Consider the following 16,316-nt stretch of genomic DNA (forward strand, 5'->3'; position numbering starts at 1 on the left):
GTCCTGCCAATGAGAAAAGTACCTGGCACACACACACACACACACACACACACACACACACACACACACACACACACACACACACACACACACACACACACACACACACACACACACACACACACACACACACACACACACACACACACACACACACACAGGACTTTCATTCTAGCCACGTATGCACATACTGTAGCCAACAAATGGTTATGTGATTAAATTATTATATACAGTGTGTGAGTCTTCATGTTTTTCATCCTGACGGTGGAATGCTCTTATCTTGGTCAAATGTTGAGTTGACTTTTTTGGAGGATGCTCGAGTGTGTTTGTGAGGTATACTGTATGTGTGTGAAGGATACCATTAGCTGAATAAATCTGGCCTTTGTGTTAATGATAGGGGTGGCAGGCTGCCAGCAGACAGATAATACCACAGTAGCTGGTGACTGAGTGATTTCAACTAGAGGCTGTTTCACCTCAGCAGCGGTCCTCATGTTGCAGGTTGGGGCTACGCTAGCGGTCACTCAGAGATCTCAGGAATGTGAAAAAGTATGCTTTCAATAGGTTAACGCGGAGATTCCTCGTTATGTATTTGTATGTCTTCGGCGGGAATGTCACTCACTGATTTCCCCCCTCCCTCTTTCGTTTTTTCTGTTGATGAAGTTTTGGTTTGTTTGAATTATAATGCTCAATTCATCAAACCTTTTTCTATTTTGATCTTAATTTATTAGCAACAAATGTGTGACTCTTTGAATAGCAGTGTCTATATCTATTTGTCCAATGCTTTTGTCAAAACATAGAACTATCAGGTGGGCTGTCTTGAGATTTTGTAGATACATTCACGTTTGTCAGGAGACGTATCCTAGCTTATCCCCAACAGGCAAGAAAAAACACTTTCCACATGCTAACTGAATGAAATTTGAAAAACTTTTAACTTGCATTACTTCTTTTAACCTCCACTGACACCTGTTGTTGTCCCTCCATTTAGTCGCAACTCAAAGAAAGTAGGACAATAGGCAAAATATAGCAATATAAATTATTAAAAAAGGAGAAACAAATAATAAAATAAGTTAGTTATGCAATGGGAGATGAACGTTTCCACGAGTGAAAATGTATTGCGGGTGCCGTCCTAGAGCATCTTGATGGAACTGGTTTACATTTAAAGTTGGTTTCAGGTTATAAGCACTACTCTAGTAAACCATGGCATAATGTTGATTTCACAGTATACAGGCTTTTTATCTCTCTTACGTATATAAAAACCATTCTAAAACGGTGGAATGAGACTTTGAGGTGAACTTTTTTATTGCCTGTTAACACTGTTATAGTCCTACAAAGGAAATGACCAGCAACACATTTTATTTTCACCAAACTTAACAACAGTAAAACTGTAAGTTGAATGTTTTCATATACACCGCGACTTGAGTCTGTGTACGTTTAATTAAAAACTTGAGTCAAGATGGGCAATCTAACTGCATGCCATGTTAACTATAGCAAGAGACATTCATAGTCCCTGCTTCCTTTGGTATAAGGAACTGGTATACAACTGAATCCCCAAATACAGAAAAGTTGTTAGAAAATAAATAGATATGTATACTATAGAAAAAATTTAGGATTTATGACAGTGGAAATGGACCGACATGAGACCTGATTTGAACAAGCCCTTCGTTGAACGTAACGCATACTTACTACAAACTAAAATGCAATGTTTTAAGTTTTAAAAACAGTTAGCCAGGAGAATGACTGCATGAATTTCAGACTGGATGTTTTGCCTGTCCTAATCACTTTTGATTTAACTCCTATTAAATGTTTTTTTTTGTGCGATGTGAAAACTGTTGTGGGGCTCAACAAGTCAAGATTCAAGAAGATTCACTGAAATAATTAATTCACCCGGTTCAAACTGGACTCAGTCACCAAGACAACAGTTAGATTTCACAGTATAATGCATGGGAAACTGGACAAACAAAGCAAGCAATCACGCACACACCCACACACACACACACACACACACACACACACACACACACACACACACACACACACACACACACACACACACACACACACACACACACACACACACACACACACACACACACACACACACACACACACACACACACACACACACACACACACACACACACACACACACACACTTCTAGAAGTGATTAAACCCAGCAGGACTGCAGGCCTCAGCAGTATTCTCCCTATTTACTGACAGCTTTAGAAGTGCACACATTTGAATTTGTGTGTGTGCGACACTCTATTGTCTTCTACCAGACAACCCCCTCCCCACCACCGGACCCCCCAGGCAAAAGCATGTCTTTACATGACACTAATGCTATCCATCTCTGTCTTTCTGTCTACTCTCTGGGTACAAAGGGAGAGAGACACGGAGCCAGAAACAACCACCTGATGGAAAAGATAAGTAAAGACAATGTTTGGTCAACTTTGTGTGTGTGTGTGTGTGTGTGTGTGTGTGTGTATGTGTGTGTGTGTGTGTGTGTGTGTGTGTATGTGTGTGTGTGTATGTGTGTGTGTTTCTGTGTGTGTGTGTGTGTGTGTGTGTGTGTCTGTGTGTGTGTGTGTGTGTGTGTGTGTGTGTGTGTATGTGTGTGTGTTTCTGTGTGTGTGTGTGTGTGTGTGTGTGTGTGTGTGTGTGTGTGTGTCTGTGTGTGTGTGTGTGTGTGTGTGTGTGTGTGTGTGTGTGTGTGTGTGTGTGTGTGTGTGTGTGTGTATGTGTGTGTGTGTGTGTGTGTGTGTGTGTGTGTACCTCTCCTCCTCTCACGCTCCTGGAGGAGGCGTAGAGAAGTGAGAAGGTGCAGGCGGTGGAGGTGATTGTGCACTCCCAGCTCCAAGAGGTCGTACTCTGAGAGGTGAAGCAGGTCCTGGAAAACAGAAAGATAAAAGGTTTAAGTTAAGATGGGAATCCAGATTATGTCATGTCAACTAGGTAAAAGTTTGGATATACATTTTAAACAAACACAGAAACAGTTACCTGATTAAATCATAGAAATAAATGTACAGTCTTTAACGCCTGTTTTAATATTTGTATACACAGCTGCAGTTTGGTATTTTAGGATGTAAACATACCACTCTGACTGTGTATATATTGCTTTTACTGCTTTAATCAAGCCAGATTCATGAGCCAAAAAAATGTTGACCCTTACCTCTGGTTACAATACGAACTTTGACACAAATAATGGTCACTCAGATCCTTTACTTAAATCAAAGTCATGCGCTCAAAACCCTAGACTTAAGGACAATGATGTAAATATTATCAGCAGAACATATTAGAAGTATATGCAGTAAAAGTTTCCCAGTGAATGTTTTGCTACTATGATGTTTTTGGATTATTGTCATTGCTGCATTACAGTTTATGTTGAATTTCACTGCTGTAGGTTTTTTTTGTTTTAATAATAATACGGTCATTGTCATAACTGTATATGTTGACATCCTTAATTCAGAACATGAGTATACTAATGACATACTTCGATTTTCTCTCAGAGGAGACACTGTTGTTCTTAGTATAAGATAAGAAACACAGTTGGTCTAGACAGGTTGGTGGCTCCAGCTGGGCATAAAGGAATAAATTGCAGAGATCACTGGTGACCTCCTATCTTCCAAAAGTGTGCCGTCTCCTCCCATCATCCTACTCCTCTCATTTCAGCATTGTTTTAAAAACACACATGCACAATAACACACCCTGGGACACTCCAACCCCCACTATGGTATTAACGTAAACGACCCCTGAAATAGCCAAGTGAGGGAGAGCCACAGAGTCTTTGAACCAGAACTCAACCTTGTACAGTAATGGAACCACACACAAAGGGTGCACACACACACACACACACACACACACACACACACACACACACACACACACACACACACACACACACACACACACACACACACACACACACACACACACACACACACACACACACACACACACACACACACACACACACACACACACACACACACACACACACAAATGACACATGCCGTGTCATCACAGGACACTCCCAGCTCAAACCAATGCCTTGTTGTTTTGGTTCTTCAACAATACGACCATTCTCTTAGTTCATCACAAACACTGTTTTATTTAGACTACACACATGCAGTAGGCAAACCCATGAATATAAATAAATATACACCCACACAAACACACACACACATCGAAAACTCACAATCAAGTATAGTCACTCTTAGTCACATACAGAAAGTTATATACGTGCACATCCACAACCACACACACATACCTGCATACTAACGTAGCCAGTTGCTAATGTGCACACAAATGCACTCAAAGTCATCCAGTCACTTACACATGTGCACACAGACATGCACACACAGATAAAGAAAACTAGGGTTTAAAAAAAAGCCTGAAACCCAAGAAGCAAACATGTCCGAAAACTGCAAACACTGCAGATCTAAGGGCATACGTTAACTGGAACAAACACACACAAACAAACAAACAAACAAACAAACAAACAAACAAACAAACACACACACACACACACACACACACACACACACACACACACACACACACACACACACACACACACACACACACACACACACACACACACACACACACACACCACACACACACACACACACACACACACACACACACACACACACACACACACACCCATCATTGTGTGTGTTACTGATCAGCAGTACTAATGTACACTAGTGTCCTCTTCTGTAACCTAAAAACATGTAATTACTGAGCTGTCTAGGCACGTAAACCGCAATGACCGGCTGTGTGTGTGTCTGTGTGTGTGTCTGTGTGTGTGTCTGTGTGCATGTGTGTGTGTGTGTGAGACGTGGCTGGCACATCACAAGTCTAATCTGTCTCAGAACCTATCTCCAACAGCAGGTTGACATGTTTTATTTTTTCTTTCTTTTCCACATCGTGCACAGCTGAACAACAACATGAACTCTCATAACAGTCCTCTGCAGAGTTGGTATAGCGGTTGTGAATGTTGGCTTTGCCCTTGTGATTATTGCTGCATCGATGAAGGTGCTTCTGAGTGAAAAGACTGGGAAACGTGGTACAGAGAGCAGGGGCAATGAAGACCTCAAATGTAACATCTCTGATATCAAAATGAATCACATTTTTATATGTTGACCATAACACATTTTTCAAGGCTTTTTACGATATACATTTCCTATTTCTTATTTAAACTATCACGCACCAAACAGAACTGAGTTGCATGTGAAAGGAAAAAACGTTTTACTTATGGACACATTTACTCAAAACATGGAAAACTTATTGTTGTTTTGGAGATGACCACTCGTTTTCTTCATTGCTTACAATGAAATGCAAAATGTATAGGAAACTGTTTCTGAAATGTTTCAGTCGCCCACATAAACAATTGTAGAGCACGATTGCTAGTACAAACAAATACTGTAAAAAAAAAAAGAGATGTGCATGAAGCTGTTAGTTGCTGCTGATGATATTGGATTTGAGTTTGTATAATCCACATGTTGTGTTAACGATCATTCTGGATGCCTAGGAGGCACTGATCTGGATAATGTTGATATAATATTTAGAGAGAGGTCGAGCTCAATATGCATGGACTATGGTCCAGCACGACTTAGAGTATAACACTTACAGTATGTAGAACTTATGCTGCCCATACAGTACTTGCAGTAACTCTGTACAGAGACGGTTAAAATAATAGAGGCTCTAGACATCAGCTTAATAAATATATTTAGACTTTTTAAAAAACTTTTAAACTTTAATACGAGTCTGCAGTGACATTTACTGATTGATGTCGTATCATTCATTTCAGAAAAGTCATTTAACTGTGAGAGAATATTTGACACTAAAACTCCAAAGTAAACTCTGCAATGTGTAATCAAGACTAGAACACTTTGTTGTCCTCGTCTCACCTTGTTGTCTCTGTATCACTCTCCACTCTCACCTTCTTCTTCTTCTTCTTCTTCATAAGCTTTCCCCATTATGCCTTCACTAATTACACCAATGCATTCTTGGCAAACATTAGCGAAAGCAATTGAATAATTCATGTCTTACTGGCTAATCGATCTCATCTCCTAGCCAACTGCTGTGTAGCTTTCAGTTGGCTAATGGTTGGATGTTAAAACACACATCACTGTCCATGTGTAAAAGGCCACTAATGAAGTTTTATTAAGCTGCAGTGGGAAACACTCTTAATAACAACAGTTGGTTTTTACCAGAATAGGAACATTATCCTGTAAAACCCAGCGTCATTAACTAAAATCCTATTTTTAAAAAGACAAGTTAAAAGGGGATGTTGTTGCCTTATGGAGTCTGGCCATTCAGATAGTTTCAGTTTATTTGCTGAATCTCAAAAGCAGGAATTTCCTTGAGAGAAAGTACTGAAGAAAACAACAAACATTGTCCATATGTCTAGCAACAACTATGATGTGGGCTTTTTGTAAGATGACCAAACTATAGTAACAAAAGTAACATTATGAATGCTACAATTTGCTCACTTAACCATCACTGGTATCAATTTGGGTGCACTGTGCATAAGATCAGGTTTTCTGATTTAAAAAGATGGCAGCTGTTCTGGACCCCAGCAATATTGTTTTTTATGGGTGAAATCTATAACATGCTAATTCAAAATGTGCTTCTTTTTAGATCCACCATGCCTTGTTCAAATAAGACAATAATTCAAAAGTTGCAAGGCATACGCTTGGAGACCATCCTCGTCAGGCACAGTTTGTTTGGTTAAGGAACCTTAAACAACCTATGTTTTCCTGATAAGCAAGCTTGTTTGTTTCAGACGCAAAAATACCATGTTGCAAAACTTCTTAGGGCGGATGTCTGGGCCGATGGTCGGTGTTTTGTTCCCTTAACCTTGTAGTGTGTTGGGTCTACTGCTGCCTCAAGAGTTTTCTCAGGAACAGGCAAGCCTATTTTCATCTTTGAGCAAAATAAAATAACTACTTGTTGAAGCTATATATTGCTTTATATTATTCAATATTTCAACATTTGTTTTCTTGCTGTTTTTTTTAATAGTAAATCTATTGTTATTATTTAAGTTAGTTAGAGTTTTATGCTTTTATTTTGAAGGCATATTTGGTGATTGGAGCACCTGGTGTAATTGTTATATATTAATTAATATATTGGATACAGGTGGTGGTGGGATTAGCCAGCAGTATGGCATGTGTTTTTTTTTTACCAAGGAAAGCACAAGGAGGCCACAGGAAAGGCAAAGGGCAAGATATAGGAAATGTTCAATTGTATTTTGCTGATATTGGATCATGGAATAAATGCACAGAAACAACAAATGTCTGGAGTTGGATCATTCTCTCAAGATCCCTATCTGGTGCCTCAGCGGCAGGTTTGCTGGTTTCTGCGTGTTTGTGTTACCTCTACACCGTCATATTCCTGCTCCAGCGCTGGGCAGTACTGCGGAAGTCCCAGCTGGCTCAGCCATCGGGAGATAGACTGGTGCTTCATCGTGACACACACACACAGGCATGTACACAGAAGCACACACACTCTGCCACTCACACACACTCTTTAAGATGGAACCTGAAACACAGAAGAAGAAAACAAATCAAATGAATTTAGACAATTAGTGGAACAAACAAGCTAACAAGTAAACAATATTCTAGTTTTGTATCAAAGCTAAAAATAGTGAAACCTTCCTTCTTTAATCTCACACAATGGGAGATTCAATGGGGTGTGCAATTACCGCATGTAATCTAATTAAAAATTGAGAGCCACACAAAGTTAACATTACTCTTCTCCTCTCTGCTCAGTGACCCTTCACTAGTAATGGCCCTGGAATTTGCCAGTTTACTACTAGCTGGCTTTTGGAAAGTACATCTAGACATGAATGATAGATGTTCACATCCTTTAGGAGGGCCTCAGAGAAGAACAACTTGCACGCACAGAAAAGATGTGGGAGGTTTTGCTGAAAATATCCAAGCCATTTCAGTCTATGAAATAAATAATGTAATACTTTTCAAGGTGTTCACTAAATGAACTTGTATCCTACAGTACCAGACTACAGAAACCCAAGTAGAAAGATGGAGGATTGTTAATTAATTTTTAGAACGTGATTATAAGTGAGTTTGGGGATCTTTTCTTCACATTATGATACAACTTTTAACGTGTGTCTTCTTTTCTCAATGTGATTTCAATCTTGAACCAGGCTAAATTAATTATGGCTGGATGATAGGGTGATTTTACTCAGAAAGCTACTGTAACAATCTTTAAAAACTATAAATTTGACTTTTTAAAAGCAGGTGAGGGAGATTCGGCAGAATGTTGGGAAACCATCATTTGTTGACAATTTTTCTCATAGATTGTTGAATAGAAATTCCCAAGACAGCTCTGTAACCAAGTATTTCCTTTATCAGTCCTATGTGAGATTAGCTTCAACACTAACTAACAGACACTTCAGTGCTGTAAACACACTCGGGTGATGATGTCTTAGTGTCAACCCAAGGCTGATTTTGAGACTGAGAATCAAACTCTGTGTCTCTATCTGCTGCCATTCAAGATAGTGCCACAAAACATTAAGCAGGGTGTACAGCAATAATAAGGGAACTGAATACTGGGAATAAGAGCTGATATCTCCCTAACACCTCTGCTGATTACAACCACCAATCATCTTTCACCAAGGAGCACTGAGGCTGTAACTATAGGTTACTTACGTAACCCCAGTTCTCAGAGTAACATGAAGTGAGATGTCTCACTATGGGATGCGCCTCAACGCATATGCAAACAGAAGCATCAATCTCATTACGCCAATCCTGATTGGCTGGTAATCTTGACGGCTACGTCAGGGAATCCACCCACCCTTTAAGTAGCTTGCGCTACGTCGCAGCGTCAATCAAAATAAGCACCTCTTCTCGCTTCGCCTTAGCAAGAAGGGCCGTCTGGTGAAACATCTCACTTCATGTTACTCTGAGAACTGGGGTTACATAAGTAACCTATAGTTCTCATTCATAACACTCCGTTCGATGTCTCGCTATGGGATATTGAAACTCTCGTATTGCTAGACATGCTTATCTCGAAAATCACCAAAACAACCAGAACTTAACAGGTGCACGGGCCACACTAGGAGCAGAGACATCTAGCCTGTAAAAGCGGACAAAAGTGAGCGGTGAGGACCAGCTCGCTGCTGCACAATGTCTTGGATGGAAACACCCTTGAACAAAGCCCAGGATGTAGCCATTCCACGAGTAGAATGAGCACGCAGGCCCGTTGGTGCCTGCAAACCCTGACTCGTATAAGCCAGAGCAATCGCTTCCACAATCCAGTGGGAGAGCCGTTGCCTGGTAACGGGCTTGCCCTTCTGAGGGTTAGCCCAGGATATAAAGAGTCGGTCATTGCATCGAAGCTCTTTTGACCTGTCAATATAGGTGCGTAAAGCACGGACTGGTCACAGCAAATTCGGCCGCTGTTCCTCAGAGGAACACAGTGGCGGAGGAAATGCCTCAATGTCAATGGGGGTACATGAGAGCCAACCACCTTAGGTACAAAGGCAGGGTTGGGCTTCAGCAACACTCTCGTTTTCCCCGGGGCAAACTGAGTGCATGAAGGATGTACAGAGAGCGCATGAATGTCACTGACTCGCTTGGCAGATGCCAGAGCCAGTAACAACACTGTCTTCAGTGACAGGTGTTTCATGTCAGCTTCTTCCAGGGGTTCAAATGGAGGTCGAGTGAGCCCATCTAAAACCACTGCCAAGTCCCATAAGGGCACCAGTGACCTGGAAACAGGGAGGAGCCTGCGAGCCAAAACGGCAGACCAAGGGATGGTGGCTAGCCGTCTTTCCCTCAAAGCCCACATGGCATGCAGCAATAGCAGCCAGGTACACTTTGATCGTAGAGAAAACTCTGTGTTTATCAATCAGATCCTGTAGAAATGATAGAATCACCCCGACAGGACATTGAAAAGAGATGTGTCCCTTTTGAAGGCACCACTCCTCAAACACCCTCCACTTACAGTCATAGAGGGACCTGGTGGAGGAAGCTCTTGCACTCTGAATAGTGTTTATCACCTTCTGAGGGAGTTCCACTGTATTCAGGTTATACCACTCACGGGCCAGGCGCTCTGGGTGAAAAATCGTCCCCCCCCGCCTGAGACATTATGTCCCTGCGTAGCGGGATCTGCCACGGCTGCCCACACAGCAGCTGATATATCTCCGCCAGCCAGTACATTGCAGGCCAGTGTGGAGCTATGAGGATCAGTGTGTGGCGTTGTTCTCTCACTCTGGCCAGAGTTGGGGGTATCAGAGCCAGGGGTGGGAACGCGTACAGAAGGACCGGAGGCCAAACGTGCACAATTATTGGATGTAGAGTCCAGTCTGCATATAGTGGTGCACCTCTGGACAGCAGATCTGCCCCGAGGTTCATCACTCCTGGTACGTGCGTCGCTCTCAGAGAGAGGAGACGTCCGCAGCTCCATAAGATCAGTTTGCGTGCCAGCATGTGTAACTGGAGAGAACGCAAACCCCCTTGACGGTTTATATACGATATTGTGGTCGTGATGTCTGTCCTCACGAGGACATGATGTCCTCTGAGAAAAGGCAGAAAGCGTTTCAGGGTGAGGAACACCGCTAAAAGCTCCAGATAATTTATGTATGACCGTTGGAGGTCTCTGCTCCAGAGACCCCTCACAGGTCGACCTTCGTATATACCCCCCCAGCCCGTCAGACATGCGTCTGTGGTGACCACCTTCCACGATAGGACAGCACCCATAGGTATGCCCCGTACTAGAAAAGTCGGGTGCAGCCAGTGGCGCAGTGCCATTACGCATTTCATAGTGACCATCACTCTCCGCGCGCCATGACGCACGGGGTCCAATCTGAGGGCAGCTACCCAGCGCTGAAACTCCCTCATGTGTAAGCGTCCCAGTCGTACCACCAGGATGGCTGACGCCATGAGCCCCAGTAACCGCAGACATGATCTGAAGAGAACATATTTGTGTGGCTGGAAATGAGCGAGGCAAGCCCTGAAGGCTTTCACTCTCTCTGCTGACAGGCGGGCTGTAAAGGGCACCGAATTCAGGCGTAGGCCCAGGAAGAGTACAGTCTGGGCTGGGGACAACATGCTCTTTTCTGTGTTTATTACGAAACCCAGGTCGAGCAGGTGTTTTACGAGGACATTCGTCTGCGTAATAGCCTCTTGCTCCGACTGTGCGAGAAGGAGCCAATCGTCCAGATAAGTTGCAAGGCGAATACCCTGTTGTCTTAACGGGGCTATCGTGGCTTCCGTACATCGTATAAACACTCGTGGGCTGAGAGACAGACCGAAGGGAAGTACTCTGTACTCGTAACAGACACCCTGAAAGGCGAACCTCAGATATTTCCTGTGTGGGTAATATACTGGGATGTGGAAATACACGTCTTTCAGGTCGACTGATGTGAACCAATCGTTTTGTCACACGAGACGCAATAGAGACGTGTTAGTGAGCATTCTGAATTTGTATCTTTTGAGATATTTATTCAGAGCCCTCAGATCTAGTATAGGCCGAATTCCGTTCCCTCCTCTTTTGGGAACGAGGAAATACTTGGAATAAAAGCCGCTCTGACTCGGTTCGGAGGGTATTATAGATATAGCCTTCTTTTCTAGTAGCGAGAGAATCTCTTGCTCCAGAATATGTTCCGACTCTCCCCGGGCTTGCGAATGCAGAATGCCCGAAAAGTGAGGGGGGGTGACAGCGAATTGGAGTCTGTAACCCTGTGCTATTGTCTTGAAAACCCAAGCAGAATCTGTGAGCATCCTCCACTTTTCGCTTCTCAAAGCGAGTGGAGATGTCACATGCCTGTCGTCTGCCCTCTGCGTCTTTATTTGTTGTGTTATGGGGCCCTCTAGTGTCTGAACACGGTGGTACCCCAGGTTGACAACCCCGGTCGACACTGCGCATGCGCGTGGCGGTGATGCCTTCACAGCCCCGTCCATCGTCCGCCTTAGAGGCAGCAGCTACTCTTAGAAGGGGGGTAGACGTCAAACTGTTTATTGTTTTTATTGTTTTTCTTTTCATTTTTATTGACTGCGCCCTTGGCTTTAAGCCTGGAAACGACAGTGGAAAATGATTAATTAAGAAACAATAGTAATGACATGTGTTTGTGTTACTTAAACGAGCAGCGGAGCTTGCTGTCTTTGATGTTAAGTCCATTTCTCTCATGGCGGGAACTTGAGGATGACGTTCTGACATCACTCGAGGCGGCGGGAAGATGGGGGCATGGTTGCACCCCGGAAACACATGAGCATCTAACACCGGAACGTGTTCTGGAGCTGGAGAACAGGGAACTCCCAGCTCCTTTATCGAGGAGAGGAGAGGAGGCTGTCAGGCCGCCCTTTTCTTCTTCCTCGTCTGGTGGCTGAAAGTCTGGACCGGCTGTGCCTGAGCGGCTGCTGCCGGAACCGGAGACTTTATTGGCCAGCTCGTCCTCGCCTCGTGTCTGGGCTGGAGACCCGGGGCGGGCTTTGGCCTCTGCTATTTCGGGATCTTGAAACGGGCAGGACGTGAGGCAGCCTGAGCGAAGGACTGCCGCGGGGCCGTTGAAGGCGGCGGCTGGACCCTTCGGGGAAGACAAAGCTGGAGAGCCTCATCCTCCTTCTTTTTGGATTCACACCGCTGCTGCATCGAAGCTAGAGCGGAGCCAAATGTGCCCTCGGGAACAATAGGCATGTCCAAGACGTCCTCTTTTTCCCGGTCTGGAAGGTTCGTCAGGTTAAGCCACCTGGCTCTCTCCTGTACTACCATTATCCCCAGTGCTTTGCCCGTGGCTTGGACTGCACAGCGCTGCACACGGAGGCAAATGTCTGTGATCGCTGCGATTTCGTCCCACACGGCAGGCTCAGGTTTGTTCGTCATGTCCTCGCAGAGCTCCGCCTGGTAGACGGTCAGCAGCGAGGAGACGTTGAGCGCCCTGGCGGACAAAGCTGCGGCTTTATAGGCTCGTTCGGTCATTGCTGACTGGAAGCGGTCTGCCTTTGCCGGTAGCGTGGGGTTCCTGCTCGGTCCCGACGCCAGCCGTGGTTGGAGGTGGGCTGCCACCAGCGGCTCCATGGGCGGCATGCGGAGCAGGCCGAGCTTCTCCATGCCGTCACAGTCCAAAGAGGAGGCACCCTGGATTGGGGCCTTGTTGCTGAAAGGGCGGTCACTCCCCGACACCGACACCTCGTCCAGCATCTCTGGAAAGACTGGGAGAAGCTGCCTCTTCATCTTCGCTTTTTGGGGCAAGTCCTTCCCCTCATAGCGAGATACGGAGGTCTCCTTGGCCACTTCAGGCCATGGGATGTCCAGCCTGGACGCAGCGCGTTGGCACACGGCCTGCAAGTCCATACTGAGGCAGGGCGAAGCTGGTGTGCTTTCGCCCGGGGGAGCGGACATCGCCTCCGGCTTGGCAGCCTGGGCAGATGAAACGAAGATGGCATCTTCGTGCTCATCCGAGTCGGATAAGAGGAACTCAGAGGCATCCTCTTCATCCTCCTCCATATAATCCAGCTCTAGGACATCCTCCGCGGGTGGAACCACGGTGAGGTCCAGTTGGGAGCCCCAGCTTGCTCTCGCGGTACTTTCCGCCACCGGGCCCCAGCCTGACATGGCGCGGGGCTCCGATTCCGCGGCTACCGCCGTTGTTGAGCCCCAGCCTGACACAGCGCGGGGCTCAATCTCCGCGGCGGTCGCCACCATGTCCCGATTGCCGGCCGGCGAATCAACGGACATGAAGGGGTCCTGTCCCGACAGGCTAGCTTGGCGCGCTAGCCGTCGGCGGAGGCTCTTGATGGTGAAGCGGGCACAATGCCTGCACGAACCGGGGGTATCGATAGCTTCCTGGGCGTGTTCCAGCCCAAGGCAGGACGAGCAGACCTGGTGTGAGTCCGTGCCCGAGATCTTAAACCCGCAGCCTCCGAGCCAAGCCTCCGAGCCTCCGACTCCTCCTGGTGTGAGGGAGAGAAGGGTCCATCCTCGTTTGCCGGTTTGTCGGCGCGGAGGGACAAGCTAGTAACAGGTATGTTACCGAAAAAAATCCAACCTTATCGTTATTCCGAAAGGAAAAAACGACAGGGTAGATTTTTCTTTAAAAAATATTAACTGGTGTGTTAATATCTTTCTTATCTCTGTCCCCTCTGGTGTGAGGGAGAGAAGAGTCCTTCCTTGCTCGCCGTGGCGTCGGCGCGGAGGGATAAACTAGCAACAGGTATGTTACTGTTTGAAGAAAAAATCAAACCTTACCGTTATTTCGAAAGAAAAAACGGCGGGGCGGATTACAATATTAACTGGTGTGTTAATATTTGTTCAATTCTTCTGCAAAGCAAAAAAGTAACCGGCAAGCGCCCGTCGACCGAATGTTAGCTTGGGTTAAGTCTGTGGACCGTTAAGCTAGCCCGGCTACTGATATTCGAGATGTGCTCTGAAGCGAGAAGAGGTGTTTGAATGACGCTGCGACGTAGCGCAAGCTACTTATAGGGTGGGTGGATTCCCTGACGTAGACGTCAAGATCACCAGCCAATCAGGATTGGCGTAATGAGATTGATGCTTCTGTTTGCATACGCGTTGAGGCGCATCCCATAGTGAGACATCGAACGGAGTGTTATGAATGAGAACTACAGCAACATTCGTAAACAGGAGGTGATAAAATAATAAATGACGAAAGTGCTTTATGTCAAGATTACATTACATTACATTACATTTAGCTGGCGCTTTTATCCAAAGCGACTTACAATAAGTGCATTCGACCAGGAAGATACAACCTTGAAGAAAACAGAATCATATAAGTACATCAGGTTTCATAGAGCTAAAACATTTCAAGTGCTACTCAACTGGCTTTAGAAAAGCCAACCCTTTATTAGTATATAAGTGCTTTGTTAGTAATTCTATCGCTCGAAGTGGAGTCTAAAGAGATGAGTTTTCAGTCTGCGCCGGAAGATGTGTAAGCTTTCTGCTGTCCTGATTTCAATGGGGAGCTCATTCCTCCATCTGTGGTGGAGAAAATGTGCTGAATTAAATCACTAAAGAATAATAGGCCTGCCGACATGAGACACTTATATGGGTGTCTCAAGTTGGCAGGCCAAATATTTACAGCATATCTGCAGATAGAGACGAGTAGAGGTCAGGGGGTCACTTCCAATACATGCTGTATATTGAGTACCTGACATATTTGAATAGCATTTTTAGCCAACTTTGTTTGACAAACTTTATTATTTTTTTAGCTCCTTGATGACAATACTGATCCTTGTTTAAATATAGCAAAACTTAAAGAAAACTCTTTGTTAAATATGGGACACTGATGAGTGCTCAGCAGCAGTGTTTTTTTAAACATGTGCCATGCAGGGCTGAGAAGGTTATAACTTTTTCAAGTTCACTGCGTTTCCCCAAATGATATTGTATATATCTGCCATAAAAGCATATACACACTGTATAGGAGAGACTCAGTGTCTATTTGCAAAGAGAATATTTGTCTCTGAATTGAAATACGCTTCTTTGTTTGACTTTTCTTAATATCATAATGTCCACACTGATCCTTACTGCTACAGACTCTTCTCATGCAACAACAAAGCAGTAAAAAAAAAGATGCGAAATAAATGTAAATAATCTAGCTGCAGATCAATAGGAAACTAATTTGTATTGGTGATACAAAATAATGACTTTCTCTACTGAATTTGAGTGCCTGCATGTCGTCAGAGAGTTTCATTGTATGTGTATTGTCATTGTGTCTTTTGTGTCTTCTGTCGTGCGTGGCAGAGCATACATGCATGTGGGGGGTTTGACTGTCATTACGTGTGCATGTGTGTTCGTAGCCATGTGTGTGAGGACTAGTCATTGGTAAACAACAAAAACCTTGTCAGGCAAAGAGGCGGTAACTGAGCACGTGCAGTGAACCCCCCGCCCTACCCAATCACATTAAGTGATGTCACAGAGACGTACGTGATGTCACCGACTCCTGATAGACCCCACGATCATTCTCCTGGCACACACACACACACACACACACACACACACACACACACACACACACACACACACACACACACACACACACACACACACACACACACACACACACACACACACACACACACACACACAACAACCCCCTCTTTCAATCATATCCATTTGATCTATGAGCCTGTCATCATGTAGATTAGAGAGGAGTACTCCTTCATACAGTATATGGACTCCTGTCAGTGCTAAGCACCATTCCCAGTTTAACCTAATAGAGAAATGGAGGTTGATCAGGAAAATGAATGACCTCCATGTCCCACCGGCAATGAGCTTCTACAGATACAGTACCAGACATCCGAAAGGAACACTTCACGCTCTAACTCTGTGTGTA

General features: G+C 44.7%; 1 protein-coding gene across 2 annotated transcripts in view; it reads right to left on the reverse strand.

The window, feature by feature from the left end:
• The window catches only part of bcar3 (BCAR3 adaptor protein, NSP family member), a 75,218-nt gene that overhangs the window by 53,069 nt on the left and 5,833 nt on the right, over nucleotides 1–16,316 (reverse strand). For both annotated transcript variants that reach the window (XM_079669056.1, XM_079669055.1), the window contains exons 2-3: nucleotides 7,382–7,546; nucleotides 2,771–2,885 (exon numbers count right to left, since the gene is read on the reverse strand). In XM_079669056.1, the coding sequence (XP_079525182.1) occupies nucleotides 2,771–2,885; nucleotides 7,382–7,471 (205 nt within the window). In that variant the 5' untranslated portion in view covers nucleotides 7,472–7,546. The remainder of the gene's footprint in view (nucleotides 1–2,770; nucleotides 2,886–7,381; nucleotides 7,547–16,316) is intronic.

This window comes from Notothenia rossii (genome assembly GCF_949606895.1).
Source record: "Notothenia rossii genome assembly, chromosome: 1".
NCBI lineage: Eukaryota > Metazoa > Chordata > Actinopteri > Perciformes > Nototheniidae > Notothenia > Notothenia rossii.